The 25,827-nt window shown below is 35.5% G+C and overlaps 1 protein-coding gene across 7 annotated transcripts in view; it reads right to left on the reverse strand.

The window, feature by feature from the left end:
* LOC150083961 (spectrin beta chain-like) overlaps positions 1 to 25,827 on the reverse strand; it is a 419,401-nt gene that overhangs the window by 113,759 nt on the left and 279,815 nt on the right. For all 7 annotated transcript variants that reach the window (XM_090375838.1, XM_090375834.1, XM_090375833.1 and 4 more), the window contains exons 27-31: positions 20,509 to 20,655; positions 18,586 to 18,849; positions 12,376 to 12,506; positions 11,876 to 12,062; positions 6,165 to 6,365 (exon numbers count right to left, since the gene is read on the reverse strand). In XM_090375838.1, the coding sequence (XP_090231964.1) occupies positions 6,165 to 6,365; positions 11,876 to 12,062; positions 12,376 to 12,506; positions 18,586 to 18,849; positions 20,509 to 20,655 (930 nt within the window). The remainder of the gene's footprint in view (positions 1 to 6,164; positions 6,366 to 11,875; positions 12,063 to 12,375; positions 12,507 to 18,585; positions 18,850 to 20,508; positions 20,656 to 25,827) is intronic.

Consider the following 25,827-nt stretch of genomic DNA (forward strand, 5'->3'; position numbering starts at 1 on the left):
CTTTGAAATCAATACCCAGTATTAAATTCATTTAAAAAAAAAAAAAAAAAAAGTGCAAACTATCAAAAAGTTCAGACAAACATCTGCTCTTAAAAACTATTTTTATTCATGGCCATGTCCAATTCCTCATTACAAATAGGTCATGGTCTTGAGTCATCCTCAGCAGTACTATGAACTGATGTAAATGAAACTGTTCCTATTCCTAAACATATCAAAATAATTATGTACACATAAGAATGAAATAATCTGTGATATCTTACAAATTCTTGTCATTCTTATTAAAGCAGACTTAATAAGTCTACTGACTTATTTGAAATTGTCAGTAGTAAAAGGACGGAAATTGTAAAATCCAGTAATGTAAATGCAGGTTTCAGAAACAGATTTGCTTCCAATAGAAAATATTATTTGCCTGTTTTAATAATATAAAAATCATGCTCTTGGAAATTATGTTCTTGAATAAAATGAAATTAAACAAAATTCAACAAGAAACTCAAAATGTGAATATCTAAGAAATAAAGGCACTGTTTTTAGTAAAGTAAATACTTCTAATTAAAAGATATAGCATGAAAGTTAGTTACTACCAAATATCACTAAAAAAATATTTACTTAAACATAAATATCCATATTAATTACTTCTCTAAAGAATAAAAACATTTGAGCTCAGAACAATGGGATAGACAGGTCTACTTCTTAAAGTTAAAATTAGAATTAATTCTATAATTTTAATTGAAAGAATTAATTGAATCAGTGTAAAATTATTTTACTTTCAAATAATAAGCACAGTTCTATCATGGACAACTTGTTTTTTTATGCAGCTATAACAATTTATTTACTTAATAAGATTATTATTTTATCATAAGTTTATATTTTAGAGCATGTTTACATCACTGCAAGTATTTAGATAATTCAGCAGAATAATATTATTGAATTACAGATTACAAATACTACTTCACTTGGCTATGTGATGATGATATGTTATTTTCTCCAACTGAATAAATGCTCTTCAATCTTGTGTTATGTTTATCTGAGAACAGTAATGTTAAAGATACAAATTTATAATTCTTTTATAATTCTCCTCACTTGTGTTGTTAGCAACTCTCAACTGCAATAAATGTTTTGTACACTTTTTACCATCTTTTTCTTATCATGGTCCTATCACAATTTTCTTCTTATCAAATCACTCAGATATGGCCAATATGTCTGAGTAGTGCAAGCAGCTATATAAACAGTGATGAAGAACACTGCATTTCCAAAGAAAATATTATATATAGTAGTAGTGGCATGTGGTGCAAGAAAGCAAGTGTATGAGCTTATGCAGCATCAGCCAAAAAAAAAAAAAAAAAAAAAAAAAATCACACCATCCCTCCAAATGCCTGTCCAGTTCCTCCTTAAATTTATTCAACCTATCAACTTCCACAACGAGAGATGGAAGTTTGTTCCAGCAATTAACCACCCGCTGGCTAAAAGCAAATTTCCGCACATCTATTCTACATCTGTCTTTTCTTAATTTGAATTTATGCCCCCTTAGGTTCGTAATCTGAACAAGTGGAAGGATCACATCAGAATTAAGCATGCTGAACCCATTCAAGGCCTTATACACCTCAATCAGATCACCACGCAGGTGCCTAGTCTCCAGCCACTGCAATTTGTAGAACTTAAGCCTCTCTTGGTAAGAGGATCCCTTCATTCCCCTCACCAATCTTGTTGCCCTTCTCTGTACACGCTCAAGCAAATCTACATCCTTCCTAAAATGAGGCCTCCAGACCTGTACACAGTACTCAAGGCGTGGCCTGACCATTGCCTTATACAGAGAGATAATCACCTCCTTTTCCCTGCTAGCAAAATTCCTATATATCATTGACAAAACCCCATGACCTGCCCTGGCAGCCTGTCTGCATTGCTCAGAAAACTTCATATCTGCCTGCACAATTACTCCCAGGTCTTTTTCATTTTCTACCACCTTAAGTGTAGTACCACACAGTTGGTACGTTTCTCTGGGGTTACTTCTACCCATATGCAGTACTTTGCATTTGTCAAGGTTAAACTTCAGTTGCCACTTCTCAGCCCATCTGCCCATATTTTCTAGATCCTGTTGCAGTAGCACACTGCCATTACTGTCATTAACAACCCTGCCAACCTTTGTATCATCTGCAAACTTCGACATTAAGCCTGATATACCTTCATCAATATCACTGATAAACATACAAAACAACAGTGGACCCAACACCAAACCCTGTGGGACTCCACTAATAATATAACTGCACATAACTTACAACAAAATTACACCACACAGTAGTATGATCATAAACATTATTTACCGAACAATATCTTTCCCATACATCATATGCCAACATTCATCTTACTGTATTGTTACTACAAACATGATGAAGATCTCAGTATGGAATTTCACTCCCCCTTCCAGAAGTTACTTTAGGTTTTCCAGCCTAGTTACTCTAGGCTGGAAAACTTAGAATCCTTGGCAAGAAAAACTGCAATCTTATTAAACTTGTTACTGGAAGGGAAAGAGGATGCATCCATACCATGAAATCCACTTCAGTCTCAGGAAAATAGTAAACCACCTGTGTCTTGTCCTCGGTAATAATGAGAGCCAAAAATTTCTCACTTGCCTCTAAAATATGCAGTCAGTCAGCCACCTTGCAATTCAACTGCTGCATGATTATCAAATGATCAACCCCAGGGGCTCACATCTGGTGAGTATGGGCTTGGCACACCCAGGGTCCTGAGCTGGATATCATCATTCTTCTTTTTCTTGGTGATTCCCTTGTACTTCTGACTCTTGTTCTCTCTCTCTCTCTCTCTCTCTCTCTCTCTCTCTCTCTCTCTCTCTCTCTCTCTCTCACACACACACACACACACACACACACACACACACACACACACACACACACACACACACACACAGGGTAATTCAGAAATTTTTTTTGGCTGGTGCAGCATAAGCCTCAGGCTTCCTTGCACCATATGGTTAATAATAATAATAATAATTATTATTATTATCTATCCAAACTATTTCTATATGGCATTTTGCTCAGAATGCCACATCAAAAGCTTGAAATGTCAACGAGATGCATTCTGTAATTCAATTTATGCCCATTTACTACTATAATACTTTCTACATTATTAGCATATTTTTAAAATATTCAAAAGTGTAATCAACATTTTGCATATCATATGATTATTTCCATTTTGTCTCAAATATTTTTGATAATATAAGCAACATTAGAGCTATGACACCAATAACAGGTGGATGATTCCATTAAACACAACTAAAATTGGGTGCTTAATTGAAATTTTTACTATATACCATTTGGCAGCTCTCTTAGACTGAATATATTATTATTATTATTATTACTATTTTTTTTTTGGTAGTTGTTGGTGCATCGGCATCTGTGGCCATAATGCACCTTCCAAGGTTTTTGCAGTACTTTGATCCAAGCACAAGGCGGGATTCGAACACGCAACCTTTGGGTTGCCAGGCAGGTACTTTACACACCGGTCGACATATATTATTATATAGAGATCAGCTTAATATTTGCATACCATATGATTATATATTAGATTATAATCATATAGTATGAAGATTATATTTGCATACCATATGATTATTCCTATTTTGTCTCAAATACTTTTGATAATATAAGCAACATTAGCTGTGACAGCAATAACAGATGGATGAATCCATTAAATATAACTAAAATTGGGTGCGTAATTGAAAAATGAAATTTTTACTATATACTATTTGGCAGCTCTCTTTGAATATATTATTATATACAGATCAGCACATGTTCACTAACAATATCGTGGTCACTATCATGACAAACAGGTCCCCTCAGTTTAAGACATATAGCAGCTTCACCTTCTGGTGCTGTTGGTATTTGTATAACATGATGTTGGCACTATTACTCATTGTCCAATGAGTAATAGTGCCATCTCTAATGTGCATATAAGTCCAAGTTTGATGGTTAGAAATTGGCCACTGTCACTGAAGAGAGCCAAAGCATCCTCAAAACAGAAAATAAATATAGAGAGATACATATAATTTTGAAATTATTTTAGTGCTTGTGTTGAAATATAACCCCACAACCTTCATTACTTTACTGTACTTTATATTTTCATAAAAACAAATTTTCAAACATCATGAGGTATCTCTCATAAATTTACCTCTTTTATGAACTGACTATTGAGTTAACATATCTGTCCACTTTCTGTTTATATATAAAAAAGAAATGAAAAGCTAAAACATGATATTGTTTTAAATAAAAAGCAATATAAGAAATTAATAAATTAAAATAAATCAATATAAAGAATAGAAAATTCCAGGAATAGCTTTATAACTAAGTTAATTAGTGAATTTTCCAATTATTATTATTTAATTTTTTCTCTCCAAAACAGTTCTCTTGGCTAGCTCTATGTGGTCATTCTCTTCTGCTATGATTCAAAGTATTTCTAGAACTCATTCACGGATAGCAATTTTAGTATATTCAATTTATGCTGCTGAAAATGTTAAGAAAAATTCTTCTTTCTATTCCCAAGTACTTGGGAATAGAATGAAGTCAGATTGAGCCAAATCAGAATAGAAAGGATGTTTCATCTGAAGAATCCTCCTTTTTTTCCATTAGAAATTGCCTCATCAATAATGTGGTATAAGTCAGCACGATGTGTTGTGATGGAACACCCACCTGACTGGCCATAATAAGTGCTTTTCTACAATTACTTTTCCCTCAAATGCTTCAATGTCTGATTTAGTTTATCCTTGGGAGCAAATCTTGAGTGGATAATACCTATTTTTTATCAAAAGAAATAATGAGCACAGACTTTAAATTTTATTTGTTCATCTTTTTTTTTGGTCTTTGAGAATTTAACTCTCTTCCTACATTTACTCTGCCTCTTCATCTTGAGATCATTCTGAAATATCCATATTTTATCCCCTGTGATGATGATATCTAAAAAGTTTAGTTCTGCTTGAATTTTGTCCAAAAGGTTGATGAAAACCAGTCTAAGTCATGGTCATGAGTCATTTTCTTGGCACCATCTTTGCATAGACCTTTATTTCAAGATTGATTGGTTAAAATTTGATGCACAAACTGTTTTGCTATCATTCTGATAGCCATTTTTAAACCAGCATAAACAAGTTTCAATACTTTCAACATTTGAATCAATTGTCACAGACAGCCAGATTAAGAATTGACATTATGGATGTTTTTCTTTCAAAATTGTTTTTGCTGATCCAGAATTCATATCTTTGACAATGCTGTTTGTTTGTTTGTTATTTGGTTTTTAGAAGCATTAGCAACTAAGACCATATTGCTCCGGGATATGCGGTGGTCATTCCCTGACCTTTCCGCATCCTCCGTATTTGGTGGTGACAGGCTTGAACCCCAGTCTAATCAAGAAGTGAGTGCTACGCACTGCTGCTCCATCCCACCTGACTACGGAGGTGCCCTTTGACAATGGAGACTCACTATAAACTCCCTGTAACAATTCAAGACTTTTGGTGAGAATTTTTCTTAACTTAACCAGAAATTCAGATTCACATGCAGGTCCAAATTTTTTTTCAGCCATTCTTACATTACTGAAGCAAAAGAATCACTTTCATTTAATTTAATATTTCAAAACACAAATAAGTACACAAGAGCTTATGGCAACTGGCAGTTGAAGAAAACTGATACATCATGCACTGGCAGCTTTACTGTTGGCTGTGACAGCAGTACCTTACCACAGTCATTTCTGGAACTTTCTAGCCACACCTCACACTCCTTTCAGAGAGTGCTGTTTACTTTAAATGATATCACACTGAACTGCTAATATAGAGGCAACAACTTACAGAACTGAACTGTATTACTGAAGTGGCAATACAGAGGTGATAATTTTACACACTATTTTTTGTATTTACATCTGATATGATGTGAAAAAGTTCTGAAGATTATCTCAAAGCATTTTCATAAACAAAATCATAATGAATTTATTAGTTGAACAGCAATTAAAGATTTCTATATTCAGAAACAGTATAATTTTCATAAAATCCTCCATTCCTATATCTATCATAATTCATCAACAATATCTACATCTATTTCTTCACATCAGTTATATACAAGGAGATTAAAAAAAAATAATAATGCAAAAAAGGCTGACCACATACATACCTGTTGAGCTTTTTCAGACTCATCCAACTTGGAATTCCTAAATTCAATAGCTTGCTTCAGTTCTCTCCATAAGCTGCTGAGCTCATCAATTAGTTTCTGGAACTCTTCAGAGTCTTCGTGACCCTCACTAATAAGTTTTCTGCCATTCTCACATACATTTGTTATTCTTGGTTCATGATTTTCTATCTCTGTGCGCAAGGACTAGAAATAAACATAAACAGACTGTTTAAAATGTATTTTTGTAAGAAGCAGTTCTAAATTACTTATGAATTATGTTTCAAAATTGCATTTCATTAACAATTTAAAGTTCCTTTTCATAACACTGCTTATTTCTAATACATTATAACATGTGGGAAGCAGGACTGATTGAGGTGTGACTAAAAATTTGACAAAATTACTCCCTCTTTCGCACCCCCATAAAGCATCCATGTAAATAAACAATGATCTCTGGAGGCCTGGTGAATAAACAGTTATCTACAAATACTGGCCAGAATATGAGAAATCTGTGTTTCAGTAGAAACTGAATGACTTCCCATACTAATGATGGCCTGTACATATCATTGTGGGTGTCAGGATTTGTCACTTCATTATGGATACAAAACAGTTAAAAATTCTGTTGTAAGTTAAAGAAAATACACTTTCTAAATGATAAGTTTTAAAGAGGAAGGCCAAAAAATTTTTTTTTTGGCTGGTGCAACATAAACCCCAGGCTCAACTTCCGCAGACAAGAAACAAGTAACAAGTCAGTATGCAAGGACAAAATACTCAAAAATACAGAACCAGCCTAACTAACAGTTGGTCTAACCATGCCTGTGAATGGGTGTCATTAATCTTGCTAATTATTTGCAGAGTTACAATAAATTGTAGAGTTCATATGAAAATTATGAATCACATGCAAAACATACATAGCTCTAGTTCTAGTTTGATTTGTAATTTCTTAATTTATAAGCAGTAACCTTACCAAAATAATTTTAATATGAAGAAGTAAAGTTCTATTTTATTCCTCAATAACAAATGATCATAGCAGATTATAAATCAGGGATTTGTTAGTAAGTGGTCCTGGCAGCAGGCAACTGCACAAGCAGATCAGTCTGCATGCTGATGCAGCATTAGCTGAACACATGGTAACCATACTAAATGTGTGTATGCCAATAAAGAAACAAGCAATAATTCAGCTTCTGTGGACAAAATACATCCCAAAATGGAAATCTACCAGGAACTCATGGCTGTGTACATCCTAAATATCAGTGTAATATGTGAGAAAGTATTTCCTAAATTTCCCTATGGTCCAATGAACGTGGTGAATGGCAGGAGCAGTGGGCATCCATTCGCATCATCCAAACATGTCAAGGAGATTGATGCAGCAATGCAGAGAGAGAGAGAGAGAGAGAGAGAGAGAGAGAGAGAGAGAGAGAGAGAGAGAGAGAGAGAGAGAGAGAGAGAGAGACTGATGTGTCTCTTAATAGCTGGAGCAGGGATTTCACTTTTCACATGGAATTGTATGAAATATTGTACATAAGCACATGGGTTACCTGAATGTCTGCAGAGGATGAGTGCCTTACCAAATGACGTGGCCACAAATAAGCAGGCACCTGCAATATACAGAAACTAACAAGAAATGTTTGGTTTGTATCATGAAAAACTGGGAAAGAGATGTGTGTATTTCACTAGTATCCCATGCTAAGCCAGAATTCATGGTATGGAAACTGCTTGTTTGCCTTTCCCAGCAAAAAAGCTCAACATATATCAAATGCAAGAAAGGATTTTTAACCACTTTTCGACATGCAGGGAGTCATTCTAGCAAATTTCACCCAATGGGGGTTCAACAATTAATTCAGCAGCTTATCAAAGCATGTGGACCCTACTGAAGAAAGCCATTTATCACAAGAAGCCTGATCTACAGTCAAAAGGAGTGCTGCTGTTGTATGTGTGGCAATCTGTGTCAAAACACTGCCCACACACAACTTTGGACCTCTTGAACACATGACACTGGAAGACCCTTCCAACATACCCCCACAGTCCCCACTTGGCACTGCTTGACTTCCACCTTTTCTCACATGTAAAGAGGCATCTGCAGGGGAAATGCTTCCCATTGGATGAAGCCATCTATGAATGAGGTCAGGTGAGTTCTACTGCACCAAAACACATATTTCTAATATGGCTTTGACAATTTGATCAACCATTTATAACAAGTGCATGAACAAAGATAGTGACAATCCTTGTTCATGAAAAACAGTTTAAGGATTTGTCTTTATTAACAATATTTACTTCAAAGTAAATCACTTGTACTTGCAATAAAAAAAAAATTAAGGAACCTTACTTTTTGACTTCTTTGTATCTTTTTATTGCAATTTGTTTAACCATTATTTGGTTGCTGTGATCATTTGTATTGTTTCTTTTCAAAAAGTAAGTTCTTTCATCAAAATTATAGTGGAATGAATCCATAACAACTTGGATATCTGGCATGCTCTAAAAATGGCATAACACACAGATCATCAATATAAGGCAATTCAAAATAGTCACAATGGTGCAAATTCAGACACCTGCAGCATTCAGACAGGTTCTATTGCATAACAAGATGGAATATACTGTCAGAGAATTCTACAGATTGCTGATGAAACCAGCCTGTCATAATTGCCTGGATATCACTGTCCAAGTGAAAGCAATGTCCAAAAGGGGCACTGCTTTCACACTTAGGGCCTTTCTTGGTGATCTAAAGATATGGTTATCATAGAAAAGAATGGTTGGTTGGTTTTTATTTTTAATGCAGTATTGGCAGCTTAGGCCAATGTGGCAAGTAAAATATAGAGGAAAAAGTCAGCTGCATGAGCTGTTCTCACTTATACTGGTGCAGAGTCATCTGTGCTGGTAGTCATCTGAGCACAGATGACTGCCATCCTTATTTAAAGTTTTTGCATCAGTGAAAAAATATAGCCCATTTCAAGAAGGTCATTCCCATGTAAGCTACCATCTCACAGAAAGTGTCTACTAGCTTTTCTCTTTCAGCACACAAAACCTGTATTATGACACACTGTACAACTTTGGACAAATCCACATTCCCACTTGTGCAATATACTCTAACTATGGTCTACTTATATGGTTCCTGCTATTTATCTTACGTGTATAAACTAGATGGCATTGTGGTTCGTTATATGTGCACATTCCTTAATTCACTCTGTTACAGATCTGAATATTCTTAAAGTTTATGTTTAATTTGATCCACCCTTATAATTAGTGCTGTAGAAAATTTTGAAAGAAGAGGCAAGATTGGCTTGGAGTCTTAAAATGTGAAAGATTTACTGTTTCTAAAGCTGCTTCTAAGTAAATACTCACCATACCTATATATTTGTGAAAACTGGAAAGGATCTGTGCTTGGAAAAACAAAAAAAAAAAAAAAACACTAGTTTTTTACAAGCTTTGAGTATCTACAACTCAAGTTAAAAGTTGTGGATCACTCATTCAAAAGTATTTCCAAGACAACTGGAGAGCAAGATCATATGGTAGTTCCAGGAATTTGAAAGGGCTTTACAAGGTTTAAAAAAGAAAGTTAATATCACTGAATGTTTCCAGGAAATGAAAAAAGCAATTTTTCAGAAAGATAAAATTAAAGCAGATTAGTAGCCTTACCAAATTTGCTTCACCCGGAGGACAGTGGTGAGTAAAAATTCTGTCATGAGCCTTAACTATGAGTTCAGATAACACAAACAATTAATTGTATGGGAAAGAGGTGTTTAAAGCTGGTAGAGATTTTCCATTCAGTAACTGGAACATCTTCCACATGAGTTTTACATGTGTCTTTATTAATTTCTGAGGCCAATTTAATCCAAGATTCTTTCTTTGCTAGTCTTCTATTTGTCAAGCTTTCGATTGAAGTTGTTTAAAGGTAATGAGGTTGAAAGTAGTAGGATATTTATGAGGAATTGGTTCCTTCCTTCATTTTTCTCTTTCTCAGTTTGCATACATTCCTGATTTTACCAGTGATTCATCAGACTTTGATTTGATCAGCAGAATAGAAACATTTTTTGCATCTACACGCTACTTTGTTAATATAGTTTTGCATCAACGGATTGAGGCAATGCTGATCTAATTTCACATGCAAACTGAGGGTTGATTAGTTAATTTTTCTGCCGTTCAAAATGATAAATTTGTTCTCTTAATTTACCATACAAGGTTTAGCAATAAAGTTCACAGACTGGTGGTGCTGCCATCATGTTTGATGAGTCTGAAAATAAACAGAAGTGGTATGTTGTAGTTCAAACTTCTTCCAACAGATGGTGGTACAAAGATTGTCCAGTAGGCTGATAGATTGCAAATAGCAACCAGTTTCATTCGCGTTAATGTTCAGTGTCACGATTTTGCAATGAACGAATATCAAATTTTGCTTTAAACTGGGAAAGTCTGCAACAGAAACAAATCTTACCAGTGTATTTGAGTGGTATAAGCAGTTCAAAGACATGTGAGGATGTTCACAATGACCCAGGAAGTGGGCATCCATCAACCTCTCAAAATGAGGGCAGAGTTGTAAAAGTTTGGGAAATTGTGGCAAGGGATCATCATTTGACCCTCAGAATGATGGTTGAGGAGACAGATATGATAAGAAAATGATGCATCAAACTTTGCATGAAGATTTTGGGAAAAGGATGGTCTGTGCAAAATTTATGGCATTTATGGCACACAGCCTCACAGATGAGCAGAAGCAACAAAGGGTGTCATCTTGTGAAAACTTCATCCAAGTTTTTTAAGACAATCCTAATTTCCTCAACTGTATTGTCAATGGAGATAAGTGTTGGGTCTTTCAGTAAGACCCAGAGACAAAATGTCAGAGCATGAAGTGGACTTCAAAATCATCACTAAGTGCTTCAAAGATTGTCTTCAAAATGTGTGCTTCAAAACCACTGAAGCACATTTCCAGGGTGAGGCCACAATTTCAAGAGAAAGGCAGCTGGTTCTTGTTGCATGACAATGCTTTCACCCGTTCTACACTTGTGAAGATATTTCTGACAATATATGGCATTGAACATATCAGCCACCCACACTAATCTCTCGATCTAGCAACAGCAGACTTCTTTCTTTTTCCCAAGGTGAAAACTGCCCTCAAAGGAAAGAGATTTCAGGATGTTGAGGCCATAAAAAAAATGTAACTGCTGAACTGAACATCTCTTTGGATGTCTTTGTTGACTCCTTTCAGAAACTTTTAGAATTGTGCAATAAGTGCATTCAATCAGGTGGTGATTACTTTTAATAAAAATAAAATCATTTTTGAGCTCCTTCACTTTGTGTTCTTTTTTACTGCACCAGTCCAGAAACTTTATGCAACACCTCATACCTTTAGTAAAACTATAATTTACTTGTTATGTCTGAGTTTAAACACATTCATGTGCATTATCTTTGACATTTCTCACTGAATTACAAACTCTGCTAGTCATCTGCAATGTTAATTTACATATACTTATTTATTTAAATTTTTTATTTTGAACATTCGTGGTTAATATCTTATCAACCAAATGGCAATTAAGAATAGATAATAAGAATAGATGGAAAAAATATCAGGATACAGAAACTGAAAGGAAAAAACTGAAAACTTTTCTCCAGTAGTTATGCCAAACATTATGAATGTAACTCATTTATGATTAACTTAAATAACTTAAAAAGTTTATTATTATTAGCATAATTTTTTTAAGAAATGACAGAGAGAGAAGTAAAATACTTACTTGATTTTTCTTTTTCAACATCTGAACACTAAAAAGACTATTGCCATAATCTGCTGAATTAGCAAGAGGCAACTTCTCCTGAATCCAAAGTTTTTCATCTTCTACATCTCTACGGAACTGATAGGCTTCTTTCTTCTTTAACAACTGAGCTTTACGGTCTAATAATGGTGCCTGCAACCGTTTAAATCTAAGGGGAAATTTAAGTTGTGCCACTATTTAGAATGACAGTAACAACTAAAAACTATTAAACCACTTCTTAAGAGAAATAATATGCATACAATAATATTAATATGAGAGAAATAACACTAATATGCATAATATACAAAGAATACTCCTAAGGTGATAATGATCTGCACAGAAAACAATGTTTTCTGTGCAGATCACAAGAAATATTTAATTTCTTTCTTGTTTACAGAAATATTTAATTTCTTTTTCTTTTGTAACAAACTACTGCAAAATAATTTACTGTTATATACCGAGAGAAATAAACAGAGTATTACCTATCTTCAACATAAACTTTCTTCTCTTCAATATCATCTGTTTTTTCAGGATCCATTTTTTCTAGATAATCAGCCTGGTTCTGAAGTTCAGCCACTTGTTTGGCTTTTATTCCCATTTGTGTTTCAATCATCTAAACAGTAGATAAAAATAGTTTAACTCAACAATTTTTTTTAAGTTTTTAGATTTTATAATGCTAGTTATCATTAAAGTTTCTTTCAAAAGTTTTTTATTTCATTAACTAGTCATATGAAATCACTAAGAGAATCTACTGCACCTTAAAATACTTGCATGCATCAGTTCTAATGCCACTAACCATATTATATCTTAAGTCTCAAATTATTAAAATAAAACCATTAAAACCATTATTAAAATAAAACCATTTAATAACTGAATTGTCAAATTTATAAATTAATTAGACTTTCTTTATGGCAGCTCTAAAAAATAAAATAAAACTGTATTTACTCTGCTTCTAAGCACAATGTCATTCATTTTTCATTTTGATTTCAATTATGTTCAAAATTTTCTACATGCAAATTAATTGTATAATTCATACTCTAAAACCAATACAAGATTGATGATATCATTTCTAATGCCACAAAACATATTTTAATCATGTGTCATAATTAAACAATTAGATAAAATTCCAAGATATTTTATAATATTTTTATAATAGAAAATAAGTAGTTTTAAAAATAGAATAAAAAGAGTTTGTTTTTATAAATTTTATACTAACTAGTAACTAGTTTTAAAATAACTAATAGAAAATAACATTCTGAATTCATCACACCTTACAAGAAATTAAATTATATGGGATGAATTCATGATACTAATATTGCATAAACTTACATGAGTAACTACATAACTTTATGTAAATTAAATGAATTATTATGGAAATATAATCAGCATGGGGAACATATAAGGTACTTGACAAACAAATCTAAGTACATATCCAGTTGATATGTTATCACTAATGGTTAACATAAATCAACAAAGGAATGACTGATTAGAGCAGATGATCAGTTTGAGACCATGTTCTATTTCTTTTCTTTTTTCTTTTTTTTTATAAAAAACCCCAAACACGATGGGTATTAGAACCTATAGTACTTAGTACCATGCTTGGGTTGGAGGTTGAGAAGACAAAAGAAGATATTTGTTGACATTAGACTTGAACTTCTGTAGACTGTAAGTTTCAGGAAATACGTATGAAGGAAGGCTGTTCCAGAAAACAGCAGTTGAATGAATAAACAAGGAAGATGAAAAGTTGGTTCTGTGAGTTTGAAGTTGGACAGTAAATGGATGCTGGCTGGTGGCGGCATGTGTTCGGACTAAAAGCAACTAAGCAAACCCTTAGCCATAATTATGAGAGCATCCTTGGACTTAGGGGAGGTCCCCACAGACTGGGGATGTGCAAATGTATCCCCAATTCACAAAGGGGGGATCGAAGGGTGACACGAGTATTTACAGACCAGTTAGTTTAACTTCTGGTCCGGGTAAAATAATGGAGTCACTGGTTAAAGATGCATTGCAGGATCATCTAGACAAGACTGCAGCAATAATTCAGACACAGCATGGGTTTGTTAAGGGAAACTCCTGTCTGACAAATCTGATATGATATTATGATGTGGTTACAAAGGAACTGGATGCAAAAAATTATTTTGATATCATATATTTGGATTTCAGGAAAGCTTTTGACACTGTTGCGCATGGAAGACTATTGTACAAATTGGAGCAGAATGGTATTAAGGGTAAGTTGCTACAATGGATAAAAGGGTTGAGTGGGAGAAGACAGAGGGTGGTAATCAATGGATGCTGCTCTTAATGGACTAATGTTATTAGTGGAGTCCCACAGGGTTTGGTGTTGGGTCCACCGTTGTTTTGTATATTTATCAGTGATACTGATGAATGAAGGCATATCAGACTTAGTGTCGAAGTTTGCAGATGATAAAAAGGTTGGTAGAGTTGTTAATGACAGTAATGGCAGTGTGCTACTGCAACAGGATCTAGAAAATTTGGGCAGATAGGCTAAGAAGTGGCTAAGAAGTGATCTGATTAAGGTGACAAATGCAAAGTACTGCATATGGGTAGAAGTAACCCCAGAAAAATGTACCAACTGTGTGGTACTACACTTAAGGTGGTAGAAAATGAAAAAGACATGGGAGTAATTGTGCAATCAGATATGAAGTTTTCTGAGCAATGCAGACAGGCTGCCAGGGCAGGTCATGGGGTTTTGTCAATGATATATAGGAATTTTGCTAGCAGGGAAAAGGAGGTGATTGTCCCTCTGTATAAGGCAATGGTCAGGCCATGCCTCGAGTACTGCGTACAGGTCTGGAGGCCTCATTTTAGGAAGGATGTAGATTTGTTTGAGCGTGTGCAGAGAAGGGCAACAAGATTGGTGAGGGGAATGAAGGGATCCTCTTACCAAGAGAGGCTTAAGTTCTGCAAATTGCAGTGGCTGGAGACTAGGCACCTGCGCGATGATCTGATTAAGGTGTATAAGGCCTTGAATGGGTTGAGCATGCTGAATTCTGATGGGATCCTTCCAATTGTTCAGATTACGAACCTAAGGGGGTATAAATTCAAATTAAGAAAAGACAGATGTAGAATAGATGTGCAGATTTGACTTTAGCCAGCGGGTGGTTAATTGCTGGAACAAACTTCCATCTGTTGTTGTGGAAGTTGATAGGTTAAATAAATTTAAGGAGGAACTAGACAGGCATTTGGAGGGAATGGTGTGATTTTTTTTTTTTTTTTTTTGGCTGATGCTGCATAAGCTCATACACTTGCTTTCTTGCATCACATGCCACTACTACTACTACTATTCTGAAAGAGAGAGAGAGAGCAGGAATTATAGAAGCCAATTCAGGAGAACAGTGCCCATGGAAGTATCCATAGAAAAGGCATGCAGCAGAACAGTATGTCTATGAAACAGAGGGTGGAGAGACTCTGTTAGAGACGAGTCATTAATTAACCTAACTGCCCTCTTCTGAATGGAATCTAGAAGCCTGAGAGAAGTTTTGGGGGAACAATATTACATGGTAGGGAGGATTTGCGATTTGTACAAAGTGAACAACTGTGGAAGAAAGGTAATGCCGAGAGCAAAAGAGAAAACCAAGTTTTTTACATGCAGAGGAAGCAATATGCCAAGAGAGATTAGAAGCTAGGGTAATCACTAAAAGAGATATATCATCTTGCCCAGAAATCAGAGTATCACCAAAGATAAGTATAGGAGCAGAAGAATCCTTTTTGCAAGATATAAGACAGGACTGAATTTTAGAAGGATTGAAATCAACTAAGTTTTTTTGGCCCCACTGGAGAATTACCTGGAGATTAGCATTTAGGGAATTGGTAGCGGATATTTGAAAAGTTGAAGCTGATTGAATAGGGCAAGGTTTCTCAAACTGGAAAGTGGAATGCAATGTGCTATCATCGGCAAAACTATGGATAGGATTACCGGTCAATGGAAGAAGGTCATTAATATATAAGAAGAAAAGAGTGGGGGAAAGAACTGAACCATGGGGGACACCGGCATTGGTGGAGAAGTTAGAAGACAGAGAACCATCTACCATCCCCCTCAGTGAGCAGTCAGAGAGAAAACTGGATAACCAATTATAAAAAACAGTTGGCAAACCATAAGATGGAAGCTTGTTTAGACCTTTATGCCAAACAAGATCAGAAGCTTGACATTGATCAAACATGATCAATGTCAAGAGCAACTGCTTGCAATTCACTGAACTTTTCCACTGAATTTATCCATACATGGGTAACATAAGCAAGAATACTGCCAATCGATCGACAGTGATGGAATCCATACTGGTGATCATTGATCAGAAGGTTTCTATGTAGTTTAAGAGTTGGCAGTTAATTGATTTCTCCATTACTTTAGAAAGAATAGAAGTAATTTCAATGGGATGATAATTGGATGGGAAGGATTTGTCATCCTTTTTAGGAACAGGCTATGAGCAAATTTCCAAGCAGAAGGAAAAACACCTTTGGAATAAGAAAGTGAAAAAAGGTGGCAAGAACAGGAATAAGTTCAGGAGCACAGGTTTTGAGAACAAGTGGAGAAATACCATCAGGACCTGCAGCTTTCTTAGCATCAAGATTTATCAAAATCCTTCTGACATCCTTTTGATGGAAGACCACAGGAGGCACTGAATGGAGCTCGTTGGGAATGGTAGGAGGTGTTTTACCATGATCATTAATACATGAGTTGGAAGGAAAATGGGATGCTAGCAGGTCAGCTTTATCCTTGGCTGAGGTGTCAATAGAACCATCTGGTTTTGACAGAGGTGGGAGCAGATACAGGCAAACATTGTGGCGAATAGCTTTGGCAAGAGACGAGAATGCTCAGCTAACATTAGGGCAAGAAGCAAGTTTTCTACTCTTAGCCTGTTCAAAATCCAGTTTGGTCTGATTAATAACTGCTTTACAAATATTGCGAGCTTTGGTTTAGGCAGAAAATGAAACTGAAGAGTTAGAAACAAACCAATCACGATATACAACATTCTTCTCTTGAACAGCCTTAGCACATTTATTGGAAAACCAAGGTTTAGATGAAAGACGAGATTTTAATGTGGAGTGTGGAATAAAGGATTCCATTCCTATAAGAATAATTTCACACTGACACAATCTGAGCAAACATTGACATCAAAAGTTTTGAAACAGTAATCTGACCAAGGAAAAGAAGAAAAGAAATCTCGCAGGTCATCCCATTTTGCATTCTTGTAATGCCAAACAACACGAGGTTGGGAATAGCCATGAGATAAAAGCTCCATTGGAGAAGGGACAATCACCAAGTTGTGATCTGAGGTGCCTAAAGGACCACTCACTTCGACCATGTACTTAGAAGGGTTGTTTGTGAGAAAAAGCTCAAGCATGTTGGCTGTATGGTTATGATTGTCTGATATTCTGGTAGGTAAATGGACAATCTGTGCGAGTTGATAATCATTAGTCATTGCAAAAGCCTCAGCATCTCGACCACAGCTGGGTTGGTGTGACTAGAAAACGGAAGCCAGCTGGAGTTGTGAACATTAAAATCAACAATGAAAATTACCTCACTGTTAGGAAAGTTGAACTGGAGAAAGTCAAGTTTCAAAGAGAGGAAGCCAAAGAACTCCAAGTGATTAGTGGAGTTGGGAGAACAGTAGAGACAACAGATGAATTTGACACAATGAAATAGAGAGATTTTAAGCCAGAGAAGATCAAAAAGAGGAGATTCCAAATTACCAAGTCTCTGACAGGGAATATCGGAACGGACATATGGACAAGTACTACCTTTGAGGCGAAAGGAATCATACAGCGAATAAATAAAATAAATAAATAAATAATTTGAGCAACTGAGATGAGCAGTAGCTGAATCAACTGAGATGAGCAGTAGTTGAATCAACTGATAATTGAGATTCTGTCAGAAAATATACATGAGGTTTGGCAGACTGCAAGTGGAAATGGACATCCTTGAGATTAGAACTGAGACCATATATATTTGTGAAATAAACTAGAAAGTGTTTGGGTGGTTTAGATCTTTTTGCTGATAAATTTGCTCTATTCTGGCTAAATATGCTGAATCCATAACAGAACTTTGACATCTGATATGTTCTGAGGATGGCATAACAAGATCACTATACCATATGCTTAATATTTCATACAAATCATGTGTTATTAATAAATAAAATAAAAATTTCCTCATTATTGTTATTATTATTTATTATATTATTATTATTGATATTACTGATAATCTTTGCAGATTAAACATTTTATTTTATTTATTTGACATTTAAGCATATAAGGCAACCTTAATTTAATTAGTTTTGCACCAAAAATAGTAATTAAATCACCACCCTTACTTTTCCAGTTTAAAACATCAATGATTCACCACAGGCAGTAAAGTTTTACCATTCCCCCCCCTCCCCAAAAAAAAAATCAGAAGTGAAATTTCCAATATACCATTTTGAACTACCCAAAAATATTTGCACCATTGGAACACTTCATATGCAATTAGCCCTAAGGTTTCACACTGGTCCTATCTAATTCCTAATACAAGACATTATTATGGTAAGAAAGGAAAATGGCAAATAATAATAATTTAAACTTTTAAAATGGTTAAACCTCTCATAGTAATTGGCTAACGTAATAAAAACTGCTCTCTTTTCATAAAAATTGTATCTTTATTTTAAAAACTTATACTGAATTTAAAAATGTAAACTTACCTGTTGCTTTTGAAGGATCAGATTTACACTTGTGAGATCCTGTCCTGTCTCTGCTGTCAACACCTGATTCTCTAAATCTGTAATCCAAGTGTCTATGTCATCACAAGTTTGTTCATAAAGCACTTGTCTATTAGCATCAAACAACTTCTCTCCCTTTTCTTTTGTAGTTTTCTCCAGATCTTCAAACTGCTGTTCTAGTTCTCCCAGTTGTGGTTCAATTAATTTGGCAATTTCTGGTTTTTCAGCAATCAATTCACGGCCAGACTAAAATAAGAGAAACAAAAAAAAAAATTAAAAAATAAAATCTTATAATTTCTTTGTACTCATACATAAAAAAAAATTAATTATAAAAGAATACAATAAAATCTTAAATTAAAAAAGCAGGAAAATTCACATAAGATATGATGAATGAATTATACAGTCAGTCCTCGTATAGCACAATAGTTGTGTTCCTAGAAACCCTCGAGCAATGCAAAATCGGGCAATATAAACAACAGGCCCTATGGAAAAAATAGGGTTAGGTGCCGACCACCCAAGATTGAACACACATTTGTAACCAAAACATTACCAAACACAATAAATAATCGTAATAAAATACATAAGTATTTTATTACGACTATTACGTAATAAAATATTGCTAATGCTTTTGCTTCTATCGTAAGCAAACTTGTTTTTTATTTGATTTTCTATCCAGACAGATAACAGCCGTTCTATCTCTTCCAATTCTTTGTGTCTTAATCTAATAGAATTTAATTACGCTTTGAGTTGTTCCTGCTATGAAAGTTGTTTTTATTTTCTCTGCATTCTTTCTAATTCTCGGCATTGCCTCATTTAGGCCAGTAGCACGTGCAATATCACATGGTCTTTCATTTCGCTCAAAGCGTTTCACAATTTCATATTTTTTTCTCTATCGACAGAGGCGGACTGGCCATAAGCCTTACCGGGGAAACCCCGGTGGGCCAGAGGCCGGTGTGATTTTGGCCATAAGCCATAGTATGAGGCCGCTATAAATTTTCACAGGTAAGAATTTTTGACCCAGTCCGTCTCTGTTTATCGATATTGCTTTTTTTTTTTTCTCTGAATCTGCAGTGTCTTCACCAGGATGCTTTCTTTTCACACATTAAGTATTTTACTCATTTTACTCATTTTTAGGGAACAAAGCACAATTACAAAACGAGGAGGCACGCCTGACACACATAAACAAAGCTGCGCTCGTGTAGCAACTGAATAAACAACACCGTAAAGGCAGAGATACACTATTAACACCTCACATTTCTAGAGGTTACTACCATAAAACTAAAAACAATTTCCAGTTGTGTTTCTGCTAGTGGAATCTGTTATAAACTGGTAGTAAACTCAATCTAACTGCATTTGCGATTATATCGATAGCTGGAATTGTGTTGGTTTTTATGTTATTATGGTGAAATGTGTTTCTCCTTCACTGATATGAAAAACAAATACATTTTCAGAATCTTCTCTTCATTCCTATCGTGTTGTGTTGTGTTCGGCTGGAGTGATTCTGCGTTCCACTGCCATTTCTTGTAAACACAAAGGCAAATCGTGCATAAGCGAATTCGGTTCGTGTTATATAAGATATCATTCCCCTATTTATAAATCGTGTATGATCAAATTCATGTAGTGTAAACATGTGTTATATGAGGACGGACTGTACTTAATTTTTTATTTAGTTTCCAGATTACTAATTTGGCAACTAATTTGGAAAATAACTCAAGGGATAAATGCTTAGGTTTCACAAATTCTGTTGTTATGCCCACAAAAAATGAAAATGCTTATTTTGTAGATTATTTTTAAAATAAATGAAGTAAAATCTGAAGTGAAGTATGCAGCTTTAAAATTTATTAAAACAACTTGCTGAGTATGCAATAATTTGTGTACAGATGTTGAAGCAAGTATTAGACTTACTTGTTCTACTTGATAGAGGCGATCTTTATTGGATGCTACTTCAGCTTCAAAGGCCTGATGACGAGTCCACTTGCTGTGAACAGTTTTGGCACTTCTGTAGGTCTCATCTTGAGCTATGATATATTTTTCTTGAATCCATTCAGAAAGCTTGAAGGAAAAAAATTATAATTTAATAAACCCAGAAAATATCCATGTATCAAATTCTATTTCTAGTTTCTAACATCAGAGTTAAAACAAACAAAAAACAAAAAAAAAAAAAAAAACTGGAGGGGGGGGGGAGAGCTTGATTGTTAAAACATTCCCATTTAGTAAATTAAATTGCCCTTCACCACTGGAATCCATTTAATGCAACTTACCAATTTTCAGTCTATGTTGCTGCTTTTATATTATATGGTATAATTTGTTAAGAAATGGACATATCTTACAATTTTTCATCTTTGGGATAATATGCAAAGATGGATAAATCAAGGCATAATACTATAACAAGACCTAGAAAAATTGGATAAGAATGATAACTGATGTTTAACATTGATAAATACAAGGTACTACTAACAGCAGCAACTTGTTTCTGTAAACAAGTGATTACTCCATTAAATTACAGTAAAGGGAGAGGGAGAAAAACTTTTTGAAAATGCAATTTTGCAAACTTGGCTAGCAAAATAATTTTAATACTTTGAGGACTTTATGGGGGGAAAAATGTATTATCATTAAAATCTGCACAAAAACCATCGTTCTGATCAGAATGAGGGAGAGAAGTTCTATAAATATGAGTAAAAGATAATAGAAAATTCAAAGCAAAGTTCTAATCAAAGTACTGCTTAATTACTTATTTCTGATGTCATTATAATCAATCACAGTAAACAAAACATATTAAGCTTATTGTCTAAGTTTGCAAATGATACAAAGGTTGGCAGTGGAGTTAATGACAGTAACCAAGGCATGATATGCAACAAGACCTAGAAACGTTGGACAGAGAATGATAACTGATGTTTAACATTGATAAATGCAAGGTACTACTGACAGCAATAATCCTAGAATAAGATACCAATTGAGTGGTACCACACTCAAGGTGGTAGAGAACAGAGAGTCCTAGAGGTGTTGTACAATCTGACATGACTTTGAACTGTACAGAAAGGCTGCTAGAACAGTTCCCAGGGTTCTGTCAATGATATACAGGAATTTTTCCAGCAAGGACAAACAGGTAATTATTCTGTTATAGACTGAGTGATCGCTGAATTATGATCACCAACCTAATACTTCGTAGGTCCTCCTTTTCCCTCAGTACAGCAGTTATCCAACGATTCAACAAGATGTCGGAAGCGTTCGAGAGGTATGGCCAACCAACCTGTGTGTAATGCGGTCAGCAATGCAGGTATGGAGGTGATTGGTGTATCCAGACACCTGATATGCCTTTCCATAGTATCCCACAAGTGCTCTATGGGATTGATATCAAAGGCCAATCGATATGCTGGAAGTCAGAACTGTGTTCCTGCACAACAAGTGCCCGATGGTTCATCACATTGTCATCTTGGAAGACACCATTGCCATTTGGGAAAAAGTGTAACAGAGCGTGGTGTACACAGCCAGCAAGCAATTGACTATAGCGGAGACTACTGATACATTGTTCCACATGCACCAGGAGTCCAAGTTTCTGCCAGTGAAACATGCCCCACACCATACAACCAACTCCACCACCCTGCACTTTTGATACCATGCATGATGGATCAAGAGCCTCATGTCATTGATGCCAAATGCGTACATGACCATCCACAGTGTGGAGTAAATAACATGACTCATCTGACCAGCACACCTTCTTCCAATCTTCTAACATCCAACTTGCATGCTCTTTGCACCAGGCGAGTCTTTTACGCCGATTAACCTTGGTTAGGAGAGGATGCCGTAGGGGTCATCTGCTGGTATAGCCCATACGTGTGAGCGTGCGATGCATGGTCATGCCAGATATTGTTCTGGGTTGGCCCATGTTGTATTGGGTAGTCAACTCTTCAACAGTTCTGGGCCTGTTCGAGTCATCGGACCCGGCGCTCACCTCTAACATCAACCTTTCGCTGACCTTTGCAGCAGTTTTGCCGTCGGGTCGTTGTTTGACCATTTTGATGCAAGTCCTGGTACACTTTAAATACGGAGGCTCACGAACACCCCACATTGGGAAATCAAGGCACCAAGCTTGTCGAGCACCCACAATCTATCCTTTATCAAAGTCCAATAAATCCTTCCTTTTACCCATCACGCTCGGAATTTTACTACCTACTGAACCACTGACACCTTATCTATGCTACGTAGGTCGACTAACCCTGCACTCTCGTACCTTATGTGGTCAATGGGTCGCATTCAGAAGTGAGTTCATTTTAAGTTTTCATAGGGGTGGTCATAATTCAGTGATCACTTAGTGTATAAAGCAATGGTTATGCTCCATCTTGAGTACTGCATACTGGTCAGGGAGCCTCATTTTAAGGATGTGGTGCTGCTGAAATGGGTGCAGAGAGGGGTAATTGGATTAGTCAAGGCCACAAAAGGGTAATCTTACCAAGAAATATTTCAGTTCAGCAAATTGCATGCCTGGAAATCAAGCACCCGTGAGGAGATCTGATTGAGGAATTTAAGGCTTTGAATGGATTGAGTAGGCTAAATACTGATGACTTCCTCTTTCTCAGAAAACACACACACACACACATACAATTGCAACAAACTTCCATCTGGTGTTGTGGAAGTGGGTGGTCTGAATAAATTTAAGGAAGAATTAAACAAATTATTAGAGGGAATGGAAAGATGAGGTGGGATAGGGTATTTTTTTGGCTGACACTGTATAAGCTTACTTCCTTGCATCATTATGACTAATAGTAATACTAAAACAATTTCTTTATTGAACATATCCACAGTAACAGAACCTTAAATAATTAAATATGCAAAAGCTAAAGAACTAATTAATAATAAAAATTTAAGTAAGACTCCTTTGTACAAAAAGTTGTCATATGAAGCTTTTATCCTTCATTTTCTTTAGACATAAACTGATTCATTTAAATTAACTATTAAAACAAAGCAGTACTCCACATATTTGAGTCACACTGTATTTCTAATTTTGTTAATGAAGATTAAATTACCTGAGTTTCTTATTTTCCATGACTATTTCTAAATGACAGCTAATCCTCATAAATCACAGTGACTATATGCTAGTAGTTTAACTTTACTAATCAAAGGTGCACAAAATGAAACATCCGGTGAATCAACTATTATACTTGGATAACAGTGCCTTAGGGGAAAAAAAAACCCAACAACATCTATTTACTTTTCTTATCAGTCAGCTTCTTGATTAGATAACATGGTTTACTCATTTGTTTTCATTACTTGAGAGTTTCATTTTTTCTTATCTCTATTCTGACATTCATGGGTACAGGATATCCATTGAACTTTTCCTTTTAATTAGTTTCTTTTAAATAATATTCTTTTCAAGTTTCTTCTCTAGATTACAATATGAGAGCCCACTTTTAATCAACATTTTCTGTTTCTCACATTAATAAAAATTTACTATATTAAAATTCTTCAAAGTTTTTCCTACTCCCAGCAACACACATCTCACAAAAAAAAAGGTAGCACTATTCATTACAGTTTCATGCACCTGCATTTTATAGTGGTGCCTGATTTCAACAACTGAATGATATTATTACTCCAGTAATGAGCTGCTCATTATAATTTCTTTTATAACTATTTTATATCTAACTAATTGGTCCCTCAAATTAGATTTAATTCTGTCCATCAACAATTAGAATTAAATCCAATCAGTAACCATTATCAATCAGTGAAAAAACATGAGAAGGCAACGTTCCTATAATACTGTTAGTGATTTGATATGCAAGTAAAGAATTCAGTAAATCAAGTGGAGGTAACATTACCTTTTTTCACCATTATGGAAGGCGTTCATTAGGGCATGGGCAATTAGGGCAAGTTACCATTGAAGTAAGTGCTTCTGAGATTAGGGCAAGTGATACTAAACCGATGTTATCATCTGTTATGTTCACGCACTGATCATCGCATCGTTTTCCATGCCTACCTGTCAATCAATACATTGTTCTCGACTTCTACTCCACACCAATAACACCTACCATCTGTTTACCAAGTGAGAAGCGCAGGAATGCAGTATCGGGAAACTAATTTTCCACTTAAGTTCGCCAATGTTTCCCATGGTTCTCATGTTGGCTTTCTTTATCTTCACCCAAAAAATAATTTTGATATCATATACTTGGATTTCAGGAAAGCTTTTGATACTGTTACACATGGAAGACTGCTGTACAAATTGAAGTGGTAAGACATTAAGGGCAAGTTGCTTTAGTAGATAAAGGGATGGTTAAGTGGGAGATGACAGAGAATAGTAATCAATGGACACTCTTCGAGAACTAATGTTATTAGTGGAGTGGAGTTCCCCAGGGTTTCGGTGCTGGACTAATTGTTGTTTTGTGTATTCATTAATGATATTGATGAGGGTATATCAAGATTAATGTCTGAGTTTGCAGATGATACAAAGGTTGGCAGGGTTGTTAATGACAGTAAAGACAGTATACTACTGCAACTGGATCTAGATAAGTTGGGCAAATGGGCTGAGAAGTGACAACTGAAGTTTGCAATGACAAATGAAAAGTACTGCATATGGGTAGCAGTAATCCAAGAGAAACTTACCAACCGTGTGGTACTACACTCAGGGAAGTGGAGAGTGAAAAAGACCTGGGGATAATTGTGCAGTCAGATATGAAGTTTCCTGAGCAGTGCAGATGGACTGCCAGAGCAAGTCATGGAGTCTTGTCAATGATGTATAGGAATTTTGCTAGCAGAGACAAGGAGTTGATTATCCCTTTGTATAAGGCAATGGTCAGGCCACACCTTGAGTACTGTGTACAGGTCTGGAGGCCTCATTTAAGGAGAGATGTAGAGTTGCTAGAACAAGTACAAAGAAGGGCAACAAGATTGGTGAGGGGAACAAAGGGATGCTCTTACCAAGATAGGCTTAAGTTCTGCAAACTGCAGCGCCTGGAGACTAGGCACATGTAAGGTGATCTGATTGAGGTGTATAAGGCCTTGAATGGGCTGAGCAAGCTCAATGCTGATGGATTCTTCCTCTTGCTCAGATTAAGAACCTGAGGAGGTATAGATTCAAACTAAGGAAAGACAGTTGTAGAATAGATGTGCAGAAATTTGCCTTTAGCCAGCAGGTACTTGATTGCTGGAACAGACTTCCATCTCTTATTAGCATTAGCATTAGTAGAGGCATATGATGCAAGAAAGCAAGCTTATGCAGCATCAGCCAAAAAA

This window comes from Mastigoproctus giganteus, chromosome 6 (assembly GCF_048544385.1).
Source record: "Mastigoproctus giganteus isolate SK-2022 chromosome 6, ASM4854438v1, whole genome shotgun sequence".
NCBI classification, from domain to species: domain Eukaryota; kingdom Metazoa; phylum Arthropoda; class Arachnida; order Uropygi; family Thelyphonidae; genus Mastigoproctus; species Mastigoproctus giganteus.